The sequence below is a fragment of the Aethalodelphis obliquidens genome, unplaced genomic scaffold (genome assembly GCF_003676395.1).
Source record: "Aethalodelphis obliquidens isolate GAN/ISIS:26980383/991018 unplaced genomic scaffold, ASM367639v1 scaffold84, whole genome shotgun sequence".
Classification (NCBI taxonomy): Eukaryota; Metazoa; Chordata; class Mammalia; order Artiodactyla; family Delphinidae; genus Aethalodelphis; species Aethalodelphis obliquidens.
The window spans coordinates 1,470,250-1,493,235 of record NW_020838028.1 but is presented as its reverse complement, the minus strand read 5'-3'; the positions used below and the strand labels follow the sequence as shown (position 1 = coordinate 1,493,235).

At 37.8% G+C, this 22,986-nt stretch overlaps 1 protein-coding gene across 3 annotated transcripts in view; it reads left to right on the top strand.

Moving 5' to 3' along the window:
• ANO6 (anoctamin 6) overlaps positions 1–22,986 on the top strand; it is a 200,350-nt gene that overhangs the window by 98,616 nt on the left and 78,748 nt on the right. For all 3 annotated transcript variants that reach the window (XM_027093542.1, XM_027093540.1, XM_027093541.1), the window contains one exon: positions 10,840–10,968. In XM_027093542.1, the coding sequence (XP_026949343.1) occupies positions 10,840–10,968 (129 nt within the window). The remainder of the gene's footprint in view (positions 1–10,839; positions 10,969–22,986) is intronic.

The following is a 22,986-nucleotide window of genomic DNA, read 5'->3' as shown; positions in this document are numbered from 1 at the left end:
ATTGGCTATAGGCCCTGTTTTGTACAATATACCCTTGTAGTTTATTTATTTTATACATAATAGTTTGTACCTCTTAATCCCCTACCCCTTTCTTGTACCCCTCCTTCCCTCTCCCCAGTGGTAACCACTAGTTTGTTCTCTGTATCTCTGAGTCTGTTTCTTTTTTGTTATATTCACTAGTTTATTGTATTTTTAGATTTCACATATAAGTGATATCGTACAGTGTTGGTCTTTCTCTGTCTGACTTACTTCACTTAGCATAATACCCTCCAAGTCCATCCATGTTGTTGCAAGTGGCAAAATTTCATTCTTTTTTTTATCTCTGTCTCAATTTATAATTCATTCTGTTTGATGCCAGATGTCATAAGACCTCTTTCGAAAGAGATTGTGGGAAGGGGATAATGTATTCACCCTTAACCATATTTTATTCATTTCTGGGATGGGACCCTTTGCTTCAATCACAGTTTACTCAGAACCTGAAGAAACCTAAAAAGCCTCTGACATCCCAAACCAAAGCACCAAGGCTTAATTTCAAAGAACCTCAACAGATTCAGTTAATCTGGTTGCCCAATTCAAAGCAGATATAAGCAATAAATAAAAGGGTAGTGGAATACCTATTAAAGACTGGTAAGTTGGTAACAAAAGAAGGGACTCCTCATAATCTGAGTAATGGCAGAGTTCTGCAAGATGCAGGTGAAAGTTCCTAATGATTGTAAAGTTTGTGAATGCACTTAACACAGCTAGTTATCCATGAAGAACTGTTTCATGTTGAAATAGAGAACACCAAGAGCTCACATTTATTGAGCTTTTACTGTGTTATAGGCTCTGTGCTATTCCTTTACATGCATCATCTCAATCTTCACAATAATCCTGCATTTCTTTCTGTGATTTCCCCCTTTTACAGGTGAATACATTCAGTTTACAGAGATGAAATACATACACAAAGGCACACACCTAGTTATATGTGACAGAGTTGTGATTTGAACCTAGCTCTGCCGGATACCAAAACCCATGTTCTTTGTTCTTCTTTGGGGCTCTCTTCATTTTTACTTTTTTAATAAGAGCAGTAGTAGTAGTAGTAATACTAGTAGTAGTTATGTTCAATATCCTCTCTTTAAGACATCAAAAATTATTATGTACTATATTTGAGAAAATTTTGAGCACAGAAAGGTTGAAGTAACCTTTTAATTAGCATAAAGTTCATCTGAAAACTCATTTCCTCAGAGCATTTTATTTCTTGAAAATTCCCAATAATTGATGGGAGGAAGATTTTTTAAGGTGTTATTTATTATCTGTAGTCAGTTTAACATTTTTGTGCCATTGTTTTAAATGAGTCACTTGGTTTTTTAAATTTTTTTTTGGAAACACCTCTGCATCCTCATTTTGATACCGCAAGGAATAGCTATTCTTGTAAACTGCTTCTTGAGTTTCAAGAGAAAAAGTAACATCTTTATAAGGCATTAACCAACTGATAGTTGTCGTCACAATCCTTTGCTTTGCTGGGCACTAGATGCTCTGATTTTTCTTCTTCTTGCTTTGAATGAGGTTGCAAACATCAATTCCTAGAGAAGTGGTCTGAGAAGATTATGACCAGGGCACATATGGGGACCTAACAGTCCGACAGGGGAATCACAGATGATGACGGGACACTTGTGCTGCAAACCCTGAGCAGCTGAAAACAACTCAGGGCAGTTCTTAGATGGCAAATGGAAACCTCCTGTGAAAGATGAAGAGCTCTCTGGGAATGATGGATTGTAACTGTAAGGGAGTCTGCAAAAGAAGAATTACACAGGAACCCAGTAAGGAACTGAACACTTGTTGCCTTAGTTACGCCCTCAGTTCTACCTTATGTGTCTTCTTCAGCTCAACAGTCTGAAGAGCAATATCTTGAAACTCCCTTTTCTGTTTATTCTCAGATCATAATCACATTTTGTGAGATTGGCTTTCATTCAAAGCATGAAATCTCAGGGACTGGTAACCCAGGCCCCATGCAACTGAGGTGACTAAGAAAAAGGGGCAGTTTACAGTTATGGATTTGGCGAATGGGAACTACCAGTTAATAATTTTGAGTCATAACCATTTAATTTTCCAAAAACTGAAAATAAATATGCTATTGAAATAAGATTAATTAAGAGGAGCAAGAGGGTAGGTGGAGGGAAACCTATGGTTATGAAGTCAAGCTAAAATGATTGTTCCTTAAGTCTAAGGAGCTTGTGTAGATGGAATAGTGTGAAAGTCCATTAAGTCATGCAGGATTTGGTTGTAGCACTATTATTTTGGTTCTAACTGATTCCAGAATATGAGATCGGGAACTATTTCTTAAAGATCGAAAAATGTCATTTAGGACAACCATCTAGCCTGCGTGGAAAACCTACTGCATATTCTTCCTCAGGAGGTGATACAAACTGAAAATGCTAATAGGTTCAAAAAAGTTTAAGGTAAATGGATTGATGTTAAATCCCTAATTCGATATTAAAACAAAGCAAGACACTTTGGGGATATGGAAACCTTAAGAGGTCAGCCTCCAGGAGGATAACCATTCTCAGACAAATGTCCTCTTGCACCACTTGTCTTGTTTCATCACATCCATCACTTTATCATTCCTGACTTTATTGGGAATGTCTTACAGCTTAATCTCACCCACATTTCTTTCACCAGTGTTACCACTACCAGATGAGAACAGTGCAAGCAGATGATGGCTTTTTCTAGAAAAGGGAAAGTAAGAAAACAACCACTATAGGCCTTTTCACATTTTTCCTTTTCTTTTCCTTTTCTTTACTTGTTCGTCTTCTTTTCTGCAGATCACCTTTAAGGAAAGCTAAACAAAAGTTTTAAAAATGGTGTACCACCTGTGGGAAAACAGGAAAGCAAAACAAGTTTGAAGTCATGCTAATGCAAATCCCAATCCCAGCTAACTGTGGGTTTAAGGAAAAGTTCACTCGGACTCCATCCTCCCTGAGAAGGCTCCAAACTAAGAATCTTCCCGCAAGAGAAAGCTTATTATCTTCCCTGGTTACTTAACTCCTTTTAAGGAAGCTTTATTTTAAAGGTCATTTCAAAGTTCTCTTTTCATATTTCCTCTAGCCTCGTTCATAAATTTTAAGAATATAATATTTAAAAACATATGAGAACTCTGTTTGCTAAAACTACTGCTTCCTTGGCACAGGCTAGAGGGAAATATTTAACAATAATTATGCCTGAGGCATTATGTCTCCACCCTCACCCTGTGTTTGAAACATGATGTTCTAATAATAGAACTCTAGAGTTTATTTTAACACAGGCAAAGGGAAACAAAGGCAAAATGCATATACCAAATCAGGAAGCCGTTGGCATGTGAGCATTCCCTCATGAGTATAAAAAAAAAGAAAAGAAAAGAAGAAAGACGAAGAAGCAGCAGCAGCATTTTCATGGCACAGTCTAATATTATTTATAAATGAACTACATCTATTTTTGATGGGAAATGACTGAAAATAGCCAGTTCCACTATTTGGAAACTACTTATAGCCATTTACAAATATAAATTAGCAAGACAATGTCTTTGTTCAGTTTTAATTTCTTTTTTTTTAACATCTTTATGGAGTATAATTGCTTTACAATGGTGTGTTAGTTTCTGCTTTATAGCAAAGTGAATCAGCTGTACATACACATATATCCCCATATCTCCTCCCTCAGCAAGACAGTTTTTTTAGGAATTTGTACATCATGGTTTCCCTGGTGGCACAGTGGTTAAGAATCTGTCTGCCAATGCAGGGAACACAGGTTTGAGCCCTGGTCCAGGAAGATCCCACATGCCACGGAGCAACTAAGCCCGTGCACCATAACTACTGAACCCGTGCACCTAGAGCCCGTGCTCCGCAACAAGAGGAGCCACCACAGTGAGAGGCCCGAGCACTGCATTGAAGAGTAGCCCCTGCTCAGCGCAGCTAGAGAAAGCCTGTGCAACAATGAAGACTCAACGCAGCCAAAAATAAATTTAAAAAAAAGAATTTGTACATCAGTTTTAAACTTGCAACAGAAATCATTTATAAACTAAATCAGCAGTAAGTTCTATATTCTAAAAAATTATGAGTCAAAATATATACTGATATTTGGTAGTTACACAGGGAGCATGTAAACTGTATTGGAAAGTATGTCCAGGGGCCAGTGACCTTCTCAAACTAGTATCACACATTCCAGTTAAATGTCTACATTTCCAAAAACACGTCAGCACTGTTGAGCCTAGGGCTGGTAGACAGTGCCCTAGAGTATTTCTCTTTTCCTTTTGGGAAGTAACCGTATGGGCTGCTTCTGTGTTACCATTCACCCACTTGCTCCTTTGCCAGCGTGGTCTTTAGTATCTCATGAGTAAAAACCAAGAGAATCTACTGAGAAGGGATTAAATAATAAGATAGTTCAGTTAGGTCAAGAATAGTAATTGGCATTTCAGAAAAGCATTAATGCAATTGGGCAGTACCCATAAAAATGTTAGTGCTCTCTAATTAAAAGGTGCAAATGAAAAAAAAACGGTATTTTAACTCTCATGGGAAAAGTGAAAAAGAGTGAAATCCAGTGAGGGAAAGGCACTTTCATACTCTGCTGTTGGAAGTGTTCATTTTTATAAATATTTTGGACGACAGTTGAGCAACATATATATCAAAAAACCTCTAAAAGGCTAGGTCCCTTAAAATCTGCTTCTAGAATTTAGCCTAAGAAAATAGTAATTGAACATGTGCACAGATACATATGTGTAAAGATGCTCCTTGCAGCAGTGTTTATAAAAGCAGCAAATTGGAAAGAACTTACATGTTCATCAGTGGAGGAACTGTTTAACTAAATGGTATTGCAGCTACTAAACATGATGGTGCAGAGCTTTTTTTCAAGCTAGAAAAATGGCTGTGATGGGTGTTTTTAGAAAAGTACGTATAGTATCGTGAATGTGCATGTGTGTTTGTGTGTGCGTGAGAGAGATCCAAAATATTAAGAAGCTCGGCTTATCTCTGCGAGATGGGATTACATATGACTTTTATTCATTCCTTTATACTTCCCTGTATCTTCAGATTTTTTTTTTGTATTGAGTATATATTACTTTTATCAGAAAAAAAAAAAAAAAGGTATATTTTCCTAAGAAAAAAGCAAACCAAGCTCCTGCTAAATGCAAAGTCTCAGCAGAGAACTCAGGGTGAACAAGACCCGGCCATTGGCCTTCAGAAGCTGAAAGTGTGTTTAACAGAGTGGGGAAGGAGACAGTGTGATTTGTACAAATATTATTCTGGGTCACTCCTAAGTTTACCCTGATTGTCACAGAGTCACCAACAGGGATGTTCTTGGACTCTCTAACAGACTTGGAATCCTCACTTCTAGATACACCTCCTCCTTGAACGAGCAGCTTTTCCACTGCACTTCTTTCCCGCCAGCACGTTCTTGAATGCCCCATCCAAGACACTCTGACGCATATCCCCCAACATGCGGTTGACTGAGCTGACTTCCTGTGTGGCTCCCTTGTGCATCCATGTACTTCTCCTTATCCCTGGTACTAACGTGTTACTTCCTTTTCTCCCACCCCTGCTTCTCATAATACTAATCTTTCTACCTTCAGCATTCAGCCTTGCATGCCTGCAGTTCTTGGCATTTTTCTTTGTACTTTGTATTTTCTCACTATCAAATGTTCTTATAGGCCGAGGAGGTGATCTGAATAAAAGGAATAAAAATTGATGTAGTCTCTGCTATCCCTTGCAGTAATTTTGCACACTTTATAAAGAAAAAAATGTTCCACTATCTCTTACGCCTTGAACCCGCCTGGACTCTGCTACAGTTAGGGAAAACACTAGAATATACCTCATTTATAACTGTGTGACATATAAATAAATTTTCATTATGTTCTATATTTCATGGGATCTAAATATTTACATAAAGGCTCTTGCTTCTAAACGTTTGTTTCCCTAAAACTTGCGATATACAGGGATTCAAGGTTTACTGAAAAATAGAAAATCCTATATTTTCACTTCAGTTTTTCGCTATAATTAAAGTTTTTTTTTCCTGTTTTGTTCTTCCTGGAATTAACTACTTTGTTTTGCTAGTCTTGAAGACCGCAGAGAGCCACATGTGTTTTCCACATTCACATATCAGTTGCTCTTTAATTATGTGAGTGTTTTGATATTGTTTGTTTTTCATAGTGTAATTCCTCAACTATCATTGTTAGACAGTAAGACTTTTTGTGTCCTGCTTTCTGTAGCGGTTGAGACCACTAATCTAAATAAACCTGGAACACTCTCTAATCTCATAGTAAATGACAGCCCTAACAGGGGCAGGAATAAACTGTTTGGAAATTCTCTAGAATTTTTTAATCTGATACAATCAGATAATATCACTTGCTGTCCAAGGCAAGTTTCCAACATCCTTACGCACAAATGAGAGTTTGAGCAGAGATCCCAAACTGATTGCTTTGTATCCAGATCTTGGACAAATCATTTAAAATTTGCATCTTAAACTCTAGGAGTAGATGCCTCTATTGTGAAATGGGACTTCCAATCTTGATTTTGCAGGATTTATTTGAGGACACATTTTGTTTATTTGAGGACACTTGAGAAGTGTGAGTTTGGACACATGTTGAGCAGCAAGTTCTTTCCTGGACTCACCAAGTGCTGATGCCAGGGATTCCAGGAGGGTGCTTAGTGAGATGGGCTGCTCGTCTCTAACTGACCTAAATGCCATGGAGCAGTTACACCCAGGCAGCTGTTTCTGCAGATCCTTTCCTTCCCTGGCCCTTCTTTCTCCACCCGGAAGACAAGCCTCACCATTATGTAATCATCATGTGACCCTTCATGTACCCAAACATGTACCCATGTTCCTCCTGTTCAAGGAAAATCCAGATAACTTATGAGAAGTTCTCCTACCAAGTAATTTCAGTCATCCCTTGGTATTCACAGGGCGGTTACCAAAATCTTTGGATGCTCAAGTCCCTTATATAAGATGGTGTAGTAGTTGCATATAATGTATACACATCCTCCCATGTCCTTTGATCATCTCTAGATTACTTATACTACCTAGTACAATGTAAAGGCTATGTAAATTGTTGTGAATACAATGTAAATGTCATGTGAATAGTTGTTGGCACACGGCAAATTCAAGCTTTGCTTTTTGGAACTTTCTGTATTTTTTTTTTTTTAGTCTGACGTTGGTTGAATCCACAAATTCTGGCAGCGTAATTTTGCTGCTTGCATTTTTATCCTGATTTGGTTAAAAGAGCCCTTTGGGCTGTTTTGTTGAAGGAGATGCCCTACAAATAGAAGGAGGAAAGAAGTCAGCTGAGAGCAGGGAGACCTGGGAAACATCAGTTGGGTACATTACACCCAACCTTTCTTATTCCTTCTCTCCTACACTGCTCTGCCAGGAGCTTATTTCTCAGACCTCCCCTGGCTCAGACCAAGCATGTCTCTCTTCCCAAGTGTGAAATGTCAAAGCCAACAGTTAAAGACAGAGGTGGTCAGGTCACTCTTCTGCAATGGTTGGCAGCATTGTTTCTGTTTATTTTGATATAATGACAAATGAACATGGATAGTCTTTTTAACCACTGCAGTCTTTAAGTACACCTTTGGGTCAGATTGCTGCAAATGAGTCAATGGACGCTAAATTGGTGGAATCTAGTGTCCTCGGAACCAGAGAGGGCAATGGCTATGAACAAATAAAACATATGATAGACTCTAAACTGTAATTAGAAATTTACTTCATATCTTTTCCAGGAAGAAAGAAGTATTAACAGCTAGAGACTCTGCTTACTTCCTTGGCATTAAAGACATTTGCCTAAGACCCTCAGGGTAACAATAAGTTACTCTGATGAGTAGAAGAGTTAATAAGTTTCCTAGTGGGGAAGTCAGTAACCATACGTAAGCTCCAATCTCTAAAATGATTTGACCTGATAAATTTTAAACCATCTCTTAAAGTGTTTTTAAACTTAAGCTGCTGAACAGGAAAGATTGGGTTTCAGGGGTTTTTTGTATTTCATCTTGGTGCCCTTTGACTTGGTAGAAAAGACTAAAGATGCAATTTTGAGTAGATTTTGAGAGGTCAGGACTAGAATAATCCATCTCTGAATAATCAGTCATTTTGAAGAAGATTATCAATATTTATCCTAGGAAACTATTAAACTTTACTTCAAAACTTTAGAAGAGGATTTTTTTTTATTTTTTTTTTAGGTTTTTGTCATTTCAATACCTGTTGGATGAGTCAGGCCTATACTGGAACTTATAACTGAAAAATCCAGCCTTTTTTTCTTTTCCAAGCAGTACTGTTTTGTTCATAGTTGAGTCTTTTCTATTTGGGCTAGTTCCCTTGTTTGTTAGATATTCTTTCTAGCCCAGCATTTTGTTTCTCCCTTCTCTTCCCAGTCACCTAGTGGAATGTTTTCTGCCAAGAGATGGGAAACGTGGATTTCACAGCCATACGAATTTGGCACTCTTTCCCCCGGCACTGCATTCTAATACCATATGAGAGTCTGACCTAGTTATTTCATACAGACAGTCTTGCCAAGCCGGTGGCGTTTTCCTCCAACAAAGGGCCGTGGTCTTCTATCATACAGGAGAGATGTGCATACAGACCTGATTATCTGGGAGCTTGCTGCCAACCTGTGTGGCTGACCAAGGGCTGTGTGGGGAGGAATGCCTGGATCCACGTGCAGATGTGGTTCTTATTCCAGGCCTCATTCTTCAGAACGTGACTTCAGTGAGCTGTCAGATGCCACCAAAGAAAGGCAGCAGAATGTGGGCTCCAGAGAGCAAGCTGCTTTGGACATGTTTCAGACGTCTGTAACAATGACCAGGTTTTCGTGACTATATTCCACCTTACTCCACTTCCCCTCGGCCTCATAGTTTTTTCCTCTACACACGGTTTTCCTCTAGCAACTGCCCAGGTTGTCACCAATAGTAACATCTTCACTGAAAGGAAGAGAAATTGAAGAGAGGAGGGGCCTCAAGAACTCCATGGTTGAAGTGAAAACAACAGGCCTTAGCATTTTTGTATAGCTTTTTTTTAAAATGTATTTTAAAATTAATTAATTATTTTTAATTGAAATATAGTTGATTTACAGTGTTGTGTTATTTTCAAATGTACACCACAGTGATTCAGTGATATATATATATATATATATATGTTCTTTTTCAGATTCTTTTCCTTTATAGGTTGTTATAAAATACTGAGTAGAGTTCCCTGTGCTATGTAGTAGGTCCTTGTTGGTTATCTATTTCATATATAGTAGTGTGTATATGTTACTCCCAAAGTCCTAATTTATCCCCCCCACCCTTTCCCCTTTGGTAACCATAAGCCTGTTTTCTGTGTCTTGTATAGCTTTAAATACTCTTAACGTTTACTGGTTTTAAAGAGCTGAAATTGGAAATAAAAGAATTGGGTGGTAGCCTCAGCCTGGGACACTGATGTGTCTGTTTTTCTGGCCCCTCAGCGTCCTGGCTGGGAAAGGTCTCAGGCCAAGTCACACTGTTAGTCTGCTCCGTGGTAGAAAAGAGGAAAGGAGGGGCAAGTATCAGTTTGTATATGTTTAGCAAAAATATACATCTTCTCAAAAGTGTGAAGAAAACGGGAAACTGGTGGCGGTAAAATAAGGTGATTTGTGTAGTACTAACTGATGCTGAATGAAGAGAAGAATTAATCACATTTAATGATTAAGGGGTTCCACCAAATGACTGCAAAATGCAACCTCCCCATGACTTTTAATGGAAAAAAAATGAAAAATTGAAAAGTATTACTTGTCAGTTAAAAAAATATTCTGATTCTTAAACAACATTCACATAAGCAGTATGACCAGATGTTGGAGAAACACAAACTCAAGCCTTTCCTTAGAGCAAATTAAAACAATTCTATCCAAATCCATAAGGTAATACAGATTGTTTTAAACTGTATTAGGTCTGTGTTCTGCCGTTATGACTTTGTTTTTATGCCATAAGGCTTTTTTTTTTTTTTTTTTTTTGCGGTATACGCGGGACTCTCATCTCACTGTTGTGGCCTCTCCCGTTGTGGAGCCCAGGCTCCGGACCTGCAGGCTCAGCGGCCATGGCTCACGGGCCCAGCCGCTCCGCGGCACGCGGGATCCTCCGGACCGGGGCACGAACCTGCATCCCCTGCATCGGCAGGTGGACTCTCAACCACTGTGCCACCAGGGAAGCCCACGCCATAAGGCTTTTAAGCTCTAAATTAAAGGCTCATTTATTTGTTCTTGTTGCTAGGATTTTTGTTTGTTTGCTTGTTTTTTGCTAGGAGTGAGGGGGTATCTTGTGTGGATTTGGGGACAAATACCAACGACCAGTGTATCTTTTGTGTGTATCAAAGCATTTTCTGGCATTTGTTTAAGGTTATAAAATGATACTTTCTATAAAGTGATGAGGTTCAGAGAGAAGTCATGAAAATTGATGAAAAGGTTAGAAAATATGGTCAAGGTAGGATGAGATTTTCATAAACAGTGCTTTGTCTTAGATTTTTTTCTCTTGTTAAATGAACTTTTGTCCTTCCGATAGGCATCTCTGGTTACTGTGTTCATTTCCAAACTTGGTACTCCTTTTGCTCATCCAGGTGGGAATAATTCTGGGATAACTGTGTTACATTCATAATGCTGATGTTTTCCCATACATTTGTAGAATAATGCTAACTTGCTCAATTCAAGGACTTCTTTCACCAAGAACAGACTATGCTTGCAAAGATCATGTGACCATGCCCTCTTGGTCAAGTAACTAGTTATGGATTTATTTCTCTTTCTCTGTAAACATACTGATGTATCTATTAAAGCTAGAAAATAAACACTTATAAATTGGCACTTTTCAAAAAACTATATTAAAATTTATTTTTCTATCCACACAGGAAGAATTTAATGGAAAACTTGACTCCCTCTTTTTTAATGATGGTCAGCGAAGAATTGACTTTGTTCTAGTGTATGAAGATGAAAGTAGAAAAGAGACCAATAAAAAGGGTTCAAATGAAAAACAAAGGGTAAGTTTTTTATCCCATTTTCTTTTTATTCCTTATAATATTGTGAAATGAAAAAATAAAGTGCTATTTTTATGTAAGCAGTAAAGTGAAACTGGTGTTTGAAATATCATACAACAAACATACCTTCATATTTTCTCTGTTCATCATTCCCTCAAGGTATTGGTAACAGAAAAAAATTTTTTTTTAACTTTTTAAAGTTTGGAACAGAAACTTCCTCAGGCTCTTAAGCTGAAGGCGGACTTTCTTCAGAGGAATGGCACTTTCTATCTGTAGAAGAGATTTACGTTAAAAGCACACTTGGCGATTTGCAACTAGGTATGAAAGGAAGCTGATGATTGACAATGACAGCGAGTGAAATAACAACCAGCATTCAGGGAGTGCCAACTCATGGATGGTCCGTGCATTTTGCATGCATTTTCTCATTTAATCCTGAGAACAGTCTGTGAGGTGCCTTTTATTTTCATACCATTCTGGATGACAAACTTGATCCATAGGTTAAATGACTGCCCAAGTTCATGGACTCTAGTGTAAGAACCGGTGGAGCTATGGTTCAAACTCTTGTCCTGAATCTCGAACCTGTGCTCTTGGAAGCTGACATTCAAATTCTAATTCTGCCACTGTATTATATGAAATAATTCTAGTTGAGGTAACACTAGCCTCGGATTACAGTGGCTTAATAAAATAAAAGTTTACTTATTGCTCGTGTCAAACAAATGTGGCATCCCTATTTGGCACAATGGTTTGGGGGTACAGGCAGGGCTTTGTTCCTTGCTGTCGTTCAGGAACCCAGGCTGACACAGAGGCTTTGCCATTTTCAACAGGTAGTTTCTAAGATCATCCTGAGCATCAATAAATGGTGGATGGGATGAGAGAGAGAATGAAGAAAGTACTCGTGCTTCTTTACCTCTTTGGACTGGAACTGACTATGTCAGTTGTGTTCACATTCTATTGGTCAGAACTCTGGAAGGTGGAAAGCATAGTTTCTGGCTGGACAGCCATTTCTCAGTAGGAACTCCATGCTGTGGACGGGGAACATGAGTTTTTGGTGGAGAGCGGCTTGTCTTTGCCACAGCTACCAACTGGCTGTGTGACTTGGATGAATTTTCTTATCAGAATTGTATTTTTTAATTATTTTTGAGATGCCTATTATTTTTCCTTTTTTTTTTTTTTTTGTGGTACGCGGGCCTCTCACTGCTGCAGCCTCTCCCGCTGAGGAGCACAGGCTCCGACGCGCAGGCTCAGCGGCCGTGGCTCACGGGCCCAGCCGCTCCGCGGCATGTGGGATCTTCCCGGACCGGGACATGAACCCGTGTCCCCTGCATCGGCAGGTGGACTCTCAACCACTGCGCCACCAGGGAAGTCCCGATTTTTACATTTTGACGTCTCTGAAATCAGGGTACATCTTAAGAAAGGTGTATCATAATTTCATTGGCTGCATTTTTTCTTATTGGTACATAAAATATTGGCTCACTATACAACCAGTGACATCTTAGATTTAGGAAAATGGGAATCCCAGTACCTAGTCCAGAGGATTATGGTTAGGATTAAATAAAACAATTAAATTAAATAGATGTTAATTCTTATACCTTACCTTTTATTTGGGGTTTTCTTAAATGCACTGGTATGAAAAGGCATCACTCTCCTGTTTTTATATAATTTTATCACTAGAGGAAACTAGCTTACAGTGTTTTATCATTTTCCTGTGGACACTAAGGTATCTTCTGTGCAGTCATGGTCACCATCATCAAATATTTATTAGGCATCCATATGCCAATGGAACAGAATTGAGCACTATATAAAGTAAGTCAACCAAACCTAATCCATTAAAGTATAGAGGAAACAGTTCTAGTTTTAGATAAGAGCTTCTCTGCCATGGTAAAGGAGTCCTAGAGCGTCTTACATTATTAATAAGGTCTGCATTTGCTTTACACAGAAACAAAGGTCCTGGAGTAACTCTCAAAAATCAAGAGAAAAAAAATCATCATTAATTTTGGCAATTCCTGAACTCATGGCTTGATACACCATGATGCTGGCTTTTGTAAGCTGTGCTTTGAAGTGTTTTGAGTCTCTGTTTATACATATTACTTAATTTAGAATTCAAAGCTCAGCTTTGGAATCACATTTTTATTAATTGGAAAATCATTTGCGCGCTCCATCATACTCCCTGTCAGGACGTATTCAGGATTTAACGTAACGCCAAGGAAAGGCAATTTCAAAATTCTTCTTTCTTTGAGAGGGAAAAAAAAAAGTATGTCTAAATCATATTGATTTCCTAAAACAACACCAAGGTTGTCTTTGCCAGGGGCTGATCTAAAAAGTATTGTTAAATTCTTGCTTAGCGGTGGGGAAAGATAGAACTGATAGGGCTATGAGTATTCAAAACATAGAAGAGCAAAAGACTGCATCTGCACATGAGCAAAATGGAAATTATTTTTCTACTCCAAATCTCCAAATATCATGTAACTTTGTCCCCTTATATTAGTGAAAATACCTCAGAACTTCACACCTCCCTTTAAAAAGCATAAACCATTTACGTTTAGATTACACATGAGGATGATCATAAGTTGTTCCAATAATAAGCGTTCGCTTAGCTAGTACTGCTGTCCGTGGCACAGAATCAGTTTGAATGTTTTTGTTTTGTTTTGTTTTTTACTGCAAGTAACAGGAAAACCAAACGCACAATGGCTTAAATGCTAAAAGGAAATAATAATTCTCTCATTTAAGAAATAGCCCGGACATAGGAGCATTTCTGAGTTAGGTGATTTATTGGCTTAATGAGGTCATCAGGAATTGAGGTTCATTTCATCCTTCCACTCTGCCATCCTCAAACGTTGGCTGTTCTTAAACTGTCTTCACTTTGTTACGTGATGTTTGCTGCATTTCCAGACATCCAGAGGCAGAAAGAGGGAATGCCCTTTCTCATGGTCCTTTTGAAGGGAGAAGAAAGCTCCCCTCTTCCTTTTACTGTTGACTGTCTATCACAGGTCTGTTCCTAAACCAACTACTGGCAAGACGAATGGAATGACCGTCATTAGCATAGACTAATCAAGACTAGTCTTTCCTCTCTTGAATCACCTGATCACCCAGTATCTAACAAAACCATCAGGCTTTTCTTAGTAATGAAGAAGGGAGAATGGCTGTCGAATAGGCAGCCCCAGCAATGTCTGGCACAGCACATGATTAAATATATATAAATAGGTTTGCTCTATGTTGTGAAGAGCAAAAATGTTTTAAATAAAACAAATTACCATGTACTTTTCGAACTCCTCCTGCTCAGTTTTGTTAGTCACGCTCTCTTCCATTTCCTTTATCCAAGACTGCTAACCAGTGGCAGAACTGATCGATTCTGAATTTCATTTTGTCTGACACTTGGCCTCCCTTCAAACAGATGTGTTTATGACCAAGTAATGGTATAATGCAGATGATGGTAAAGAGGGTAGAAAGGTCTAGATAGCACAATAACAGTATAAGAAATCCTGAATGTGTTACTATTTATCGATATTTACTTTTTTATCAGCAGAATCCATTCCTAAAAGTTGATGGAAAGTTTATTTCCTTGAAGGTTATGAAAAGTTTATATATGGAATTATAAGTTTGTATTGTATATCTGACCTTAAGAATTCTTTAGTGGATCTGGCCAGTGGAGACTACAGAATAAGAAATTTTCCAAAAATGAGTGTTGAATTAAATTATATCCAAACTTTCAAATTATGTGAGACAACTGACTAATTGGTTACAGATCCTTTGAGCTTTTTTTTTTTTTTTAATTTATTTATTTATTATTTTTGGCCGCGTTGGGTCTTCCTTGCTGCGTGCGGGCTTTCTCTAGCTGCAGCGAGCGGGGGCTGCTCTTCGCTGCGGTGTGCAGGCTTCTCATTGCAGTGGCTTCTCTTGTTGCAGAGCACGGGCTCTAGGCGTGTGGGCTTCAGTGTGGCTGGTGAACTGTAGAGCACAGGCTCAGTAGTTGTGGCGCACGGGCCTAGTTGCTCTGCGGCATGTGGGATCTTCCCGGACCAGGGCTCGAACCCCTGTACCCTGCCTTGGCAGGCGGATTCTTAACCACTGTGCCACCAGGGAAGCCCCCTTTGAGCTTTTAAAACTGTTGTCCATTGTTTTAGATGACTTATCATGAGGCTGGAACTCTACCCAGAAGCTAAATGAGATCTCTTTGCAAATGGTTAAAAGTTCATCAAAAAGTTCTAATTTGTTGAACACAGTACGTCACTCCATTTATTGAGGTTTTACATACTTTAGTAAAGTTTTATAATAATATCTATGAGGATCTTATACATTTTATTAGCTATTATATTAAATTTTTGTTGCTGTTGTCAGACATTTTAAATTGCAGTTTGTGATTGATTATTGTGTGTGTTAAAAAAGAATATTGGTTTTTTATAAGTTGTATCTAGTTACCTTGATAAACTTTTTAGTTCTAATAGTTTCTAATGCTTGTTTTAAGTTTTCTCAAAAGAAGACCATATTGTCTACAAGTGACAGTTTTGCTGTACCTTTCTTTATACTTCATTCTTTTTCTTGTCCAAGTGATATGGCTAAGACCTCTTGAATAAAACCAGTAACATATAGTAGTTGTAAGGCCAACTGGCCCGAGGCAGGGGAACACAATCAGATTCACAGGTTGCATCAGACTGAAACTCTCCGGACCACCCAGTTCCAGAAACTGACCTGGGGACTTTGCACCCGGCCCAGCCTTCCCGCCTTTCGAGGTAGGTGCAGGACTAACGGTCCCCCAGGATACCCGAAAAGACCACCAAATAAGGAACACCCTGCGCCCTCCCAGATTCACCACACCCCTTTCCCTTCTTCCCCTATAAAATCTTGCCCAACCCTCACCCGGGTGCGACTTCTCTGGCCCCTTTCTCTCAGAGTGAACCTCGCCCGGGAGCGCTCCCTAATAAAGCTCACTTGAAGCTTTCCTCTGTTTCGCAGTGCCGTTTGTTAAGATCCGACCTTACGGTAGTCACCACTGTATTGCTGATTTTGATGCAAATGGTTGTAAAATTTCACCATTAAATATCACATTTACTATAAATTTTTGGTAGTTTTCTTTTAAAAAGTTAAAGGAGTTCCCTTCTAGTCCTAGGTTGCTGTGAGTTTTTATAATTGGGTTTTAAAAGTTATCAAATGCTTTGTTTTTTGTATCAAGGTGATCACATTGCTTTATTTACCAGTAAATCTTATGTGCATTAAGTATATGATTATTTGTGGTTAATAAGATGATAACTAACAGTATAGATAACTCAAACATCATTCACTATTGGCTTTAACATGCAATGTATCATTTTTATAGTCATTAGCTTCTTGCTTATGCTAATACTACATTAACATAGTTTATTTATAATTCACTAAAAAGTATTTGAGGTCACTTACAGAATATACCAAAAATGTAGATGAGGAAATCAAGGTGACAGAAATGTAAAAGCCAGAAAAAGAAAATGAAGCCATGTGTCAAAGTAATAAATAAAATGATTTATTATTAACCATAAGGTCCTGTTCAGAACTGAAGAGTTCATCTGCAAATTTGCCTCTGAGTTTCCTAGTAGCCAAAGAAAATAGAGGATGTTGTCAATAGCATGGTTTAAAGTTTCAACACAATAAAAGCAAAACTGGTTGTTCAAAAGAAATACAATCTTTCTGGTCTAAAGATCCCCCAGAAAGAAATTTGTCCCTTGGAGCCTCCTAAAGGCGAAGGCATGATTGAGTTGACTTAATGCTGCCCTTCACTCTCCAAATTGAAAAAATAAAGGGATGGCAGAAGGGGATTATGAAGAATCAGAATCATATTAAAAAATTCTTGGTAATGACATATTTGCTACAAATAGTCCATGAAAAATATTAGGCTAGGTTAAGTGATGATGGCAACCAGCGTTGGGTGGTCTCACCTTCTCAGATAACTTTTGGTAGGTGTTCTGTCTTTTGTTTTCGGGTATGAAATCAGGTTTAGCTTTAAGTCCTTAAAATTTTAGACTAAAGCAGGGAGCTCTTTATATTTTTATCGTCTTCCTTTACACCCTACTTGCTTAAACTAAGATTGTAGGTTAAAAGGAATAAATTAAATTAGAATCAGCAGTTTCAAATTACAGCTACAAGATGTGTTGCTGGTATAAGCATATTTGGTTTTATTTTTGAGTACTCAGCACGAGAGCAGTGAATCCGAATCTTGATTCTTAGTTCCAAAATAGGAAGTGTCCTTGGGCTCAATCCTTAAAAACAGACAAACAAGACAGTGAAATCCTGAAAAGTAAAATCTGATTATCCCATTTCATCTCAGAAAGATGTGGAGAAGAGAAAATCCTTTTCCCGATTAGTCCTCATGAGTTAGTTTTGAATGAAGCTGTCATTTGCCCTGGTCGCAACAGTCACCTGTGTCTCACTTTTTAAAGGGTCGTCTGTAAAAGGGTGAAGGGTTGGAAAAAATCAACTATACCAAATTCTCAGGCTTGAAGGGGATAAATAATCATAAAAGAAAGCTGCTTATATGCACAGAAAAGATATGTCCTAAAAAAATAGTATAAACTTGTCTGATGATAAGAGTCATCTGCTTTGCTTGTTGAAACTAGATTATCCAGGCCCCATCCTGTGCGTACTGAGCCGGAATCTCCAGGAGAGGGGCCCTAGAATCTGCCTTTTAAGCAAGCGCTCCAGGTTGTTCATATAAACAGGTAGGTTAGTTTGGAAAACATTGCCCTGAAGTATTTACAATAGTTGTCTTAGTGGATTGATAACAGATGATTTTTTTCCTTCTCAGAAAACATCTGTTTTCTGAGTTACCATTTGTTTATTTTTGTAATTACACCAAAAATGTTAATTTAAAAAGAAAAGTTGGAAATAAGCTTCAGGTAAATATTCACTTCCTTTCTATGCTTACCATTTAGGATGCTTGTCTGTTTTCTGTCCCTTGTGAACATACCTCACCTACTACACCTGATGGGTAAATCCCTCATCAGATCAGGCCCGCTAATGTTCAATGTTTTATCACCAACACGTGAATTTAAATTAAGTCCCAATTAAATAATTTATTCCTGCTTACCAGACCTTCTTGCGCACATGATATATAAGTAATAAGAAGCACTTTGAGTAATGAGAGTAGTTTTTTTGCACAAATTATGTACCTTTGTCTTATTTCTCATCCATCTTCATAGGCGTAACAGAGATTGGCAGATTCAAAAATACAATGATGGTACCATGAGTATTTTTCCTAACAAAGCTGGAAGAATATTTGAAATTAATCTATTCATATATTTCATTAATCCCTACTTGTTTATGCTGATTTATTATCATCACAGTGTATTTAGTAATCTTACTTCCTAGACATTGCAACCCCTGCTTTTTATGCTTAAAAGCTAGGTGACATAAAGCAAATGGTAAAAATTGGTGTTTAAAATCAGTATTATTACTGTATAATTCAAAAGCAAGTCCTTCCCAACAATGACTTTATCAAGCCGAACGAGATGTGTAATCTCAGGTACTTAGGGGACAGAAGGCTGCCTTAATTATGCCAGTCTGTCCTTTGTGATTTTGATTGCTTTATTCTTTATTTCTCTGACAGCTTTATTAACATCCCCAAAGAGGTATGAATAAAATTCCAGTTTCTGGGGTGGGATAAGTGCTCTTGTCCTTCTCTACTTAAAACCCCCAGGACCATTCTCCACTGACAGTAGTAGAATCATATGCATCTTTTTGTGATGTCCATAAGTCCTCAATGATTACAGTCACTTTGGATTTGCTAGAAGTAGGTTAAAAAAAAAAAAGATCCAGGTTACAGTCCCAGTGAATTTGCTCCCCTAGAGATAGAGGAACTTACAGCACCATCTAGTATATGGCTGGGCTTTTCTCAGAACCAGTGAGTCTGGTTTAGTCATTTTGTGCTGCCAAATACACATCATAGACTATAAACATAGGTTTAGGTTCTTACATGTAAGGGTTCCAATAAGGCACATAGATAATTTTTAGCTAAAACTTGTGTGGCCTCAGATATTCAACAAATATTTATTGAGCAATGGCTATGTCAGGCAGTATGCAATATTAATTTTCTTTCATTTTTAACATGGAAGACAGCTCTACCCTAATTTTTTTAAATGTCAAGAACACTGTTACACTTTTTGACATAAACCACAGCAAGATCTTTTTTGACCCATCTCCGAGAGTAATGGAAATAAAAACAAAAATAAACGAATGGAACCTAATTAAACTTCAAAGCTTTTGCACAGCAAAGGAAACCATAAACAAGACGAAAAGACAATCCTCAGAATGGGAGAAAATATTTGCAGATGAAACAATGGACAAAGGATTAATCTCCAAAATATACAAACAGCTCATGGAGCTCAGTATCAAAAAAACAAACAATTCAATTAAAAAATGGGTGGAAAACCTAAATAGACATTTCACCAAAGAAGACATACAGATGGCCAAGAGGCACATGAAAAGCTCAGCATCACTAATTGTTAGAGAAATGCAAATCAAAACCACAATGAGGTATCACCTCACACCAGTCAGAATGGCCATCATCAAAAAAATCCACAAACAATAAATGCTGGAGAGGGTGTGGAGAAAAGGGAACCCTCTTGCAGTGTTGGTGGGAATGTAAATTGATACAACCACTACGGAGAACAGTATGGAGGTTCCTTAAAAAACTACAAATAGAACTACCATATGACCCAGCAATCCCACTACTGGGCATATACCCTGAGAAAACCATAATTCAAAAAGAGACATGTACCACAATGTTCATTGCAGCACTGTTTACAATAGCCAGGACATGGAAGCAACCTAAGTGTCCATTGACAGATGAATGGGTAAAGATGTGGCACATATATACAGTGGACTATTACTCAGCCATAAAAAGAAATGAAATTGAGTTATTTGTAGTGAGGTCGATGGACCTAGAGTCTATCATACAGAGTGAAGTAAGTCGGAAAGAGAAAATAAATACCGTATGCTAATGCATATATATGGAATCTAAGAAGAAAAATGGTACTGATGAACCTAGTGGCAGGGCAGAAATAAAGACACAGATGTAGAGAACGGACTTGGGGACATGGAGGGGGCGGGGAAGCTGGGATAAAGTGGGAGAGTAGCACTGACATATATACACTACCGAATGTAAAACAGCTAGTGCGAAGCAGCAGCGTAGCGCAGGGAGTTCAGCTCTGTGCTTTGTGATGACCTAGGGGGTGGGATAGGGAGGATGGTAGGGAGGCTCAAGAGGGTGGGGATATGGGGATATATGTATGCATATGGCTGATTCACTTTGTTGTACAAAAGAAACTAACACAGTATTGTGAAGTAATTATACTCCAATAAAGATCTATTAAAAAAAAAGAAAACACTGTGACTTATCCAAGTGTAAATTCTACAGAGCAGTAAAGCTGATGATTTCATGTTAAATTTAAGCAATCTTTTCTTAAGTAAGCAGTCTTCTCCTGATATGTACCTGTTTGACAAATATAGCACATATGCTAATTTACTTTAGCTACCTGACAAACCAAGAAAATTTTTTGATCAATTTTTAAAATATTCCACTAGTTCTTTATGAATTGCCATGCCAAAGGGAAATAACAAGAACTGTCTTATCAGAGTTACACCAAGGTGATATGTTAACATGTTTAAGCAAATAAAAATGTTCTATCCTTGATTCAACTATTTAAGTATTTATAGTTAGTAGTAAAATAGAGGGCATTATAAACCAACTCCAAGGTCTACCAATTATTGAGAGATACCAGGTAAATTTCGCAGGAGTTCTTTGTAAAGAACCAAATAAGAACTAAAATAGGATAAATTAGTACAACTTTTCTCTGTGGCAGTACAGCAGTACATATTAAAGAAATTAAAATTACATGCACCTTCATAATTGTGAAAAATTAGAAACAACCTAAATATCCAACAATTTGAAAAAAATAATCTGTTTCTGTTTTGTATATACATTCATTTGTATTATATTTTAGATTCCACATATAAATGCTATCATATAGTATTTGTCTTTCTCTGTGTATCTTATTTCACTAAGCCTAATAATCTCTGTTGCTGAGATTATTGTCCATTCATGTTGCTGCAAATAGCAGTATTTCATTCTTTTTATGGCTGAGTAATATTCCATCGTGTGTGTGTGCATGCGTCTGTGTATGTATCACGTCTTCTTTAAGCTAGTCGTTGGGTTGCTTCCATGTCTTGGCTATTATAAACAGTGCTGCTATGAACACTGGGGTGCATGAATCTTTTCAGAGTTTTTGTTTTTTCCCAGTATATACCCAGGAGTGGAATTGCTGGATAATATAGCAGTTGTATTTTTAGTTTTTTGAGGAAACTCTATATTGGCTTCCCTAGTGGCTGCACCAATTTACATTCCTACCAGCAGTGTACAAGGGTTTCCTTTTCTCCACATCCTTGCCAGCATTTGTTATTTGTTGACTTTTTAATGATAGCCATTCTGACAGGTGTGAGATAATATCTCATTGTGGTTTTGATTTGCATTTCTCTAATAATTAGTGATGTTGAGCATCTTTTCATGTGCCTGTTAGCCATCTGTATATCTTCTTTGCAAAAATGTCTGTTCAGGTCTTCTGCCCATTTTTAAATCAGGTTGTTTGTTTTTTTCTTTTTTTGATATTGAGTTGTATGAGCTGTTTATATATTTCGGATATTAGCCCCTTGTTTGTCTCATTGTTTGCAAATATTTCCTCCCATTCCATAGGTTGTCTTCTCCTTTCACTGATGTGTCATTTGCTGTACAAAAGCTTTTAAGTTTGATTGGGTCCTATTTGTTTATTTTTGCTTTCATTTCTTTTGCCTTGGGAGACTGATCTAAGAAGATATTGCTGTGATTTATGTCCAAGAATGTTTTGCCTATATTCACTTATAGGAGTTTGGTGTCATATCTTATATTTAGGTCTTTAAACCATTTTGAGTTTATTTTTGTGTATGGTATGAGGGGATGTTCTAATTTCATTGTTTTACCTGTAGCTGTCCAGCTTTCCCAGCACCAGTTGTTGAAGACACTGTCTTCTCCATTGTATATTCTTGCCTTCTTTGTCATAGATTAATTGACCATAAGTTCATGGGTTTATTTCTGGGTTCTCTATTCTGTTCCATTGATCTGTGTGTCTTTTTCTGAGCCAGTACCTTGTTGTGTTGATTACTGTAGCTTTGTAGCATAGTCTGAAGTCTGGAAGGGTTATACCTCCAGCTTTACCTCATTCTTTTGTCTCAGGATTGCTTTGGCAATTCTGGGTCTTTTGTGGTTCCATATAAATTTCAGAATTATTTGTTCTAGTTCTGTGAAAAATGTCATGGATATTTTGATAGGGATTGCCTTAAGTCCGTAGATTGCTTTGAGTAATATGACCATTTTAACAATATTAATTCTTTCTCCAGAGAATGAAAAGGATATACATCCATCAGATATCAAAGAAAGTAGTCTGAGGACCAGGACAATGTAGTGGTATAAAGAGTCAAGAAGAGGGAGGGCTAAATGACTCATATTTAAGATCCATTTCCTGGAGTTCTGGTAAAATGGTGTCATTGGTATCCCACTAGAGGGATTAAGATGTCACTGGGTGCACATTGTGGAAGCCAAGTGATTGGGGTTGCTTATTTTTGTTCTGATGTTTGATATTAAAAGAGGTGAGCCTCTAAGGCTTACAAGGTAGAGAGGATTTTTTTTTTTTTTTAAGGAATAAAGGAGGTTGAGCGTATTTGAAAGCAGAGAAAGAAGGTAATGTTGGCTGACATGTCTACAGAGCTTGTGTGTCAAGCCTCATGCTGAGGACTTTATACCCATGATCACATTTAATCCTTAAAAAAAAAAAAAACCTCAAGATGAAGCTATTTCCTTTACCACCTTTGAGATGAAGCCACTGATACCTGCAGAGTTTATTTGCCCAACATCACAGAGCTAGCAAATGGCAGAACCGGGATTTGAATTTTCGCTCGGAATCTTAACCATTATGCCCAGGCGTAAAAGGAAGACCAGTACTACAAGAGCTAAGGGGCAACTGGTAGACT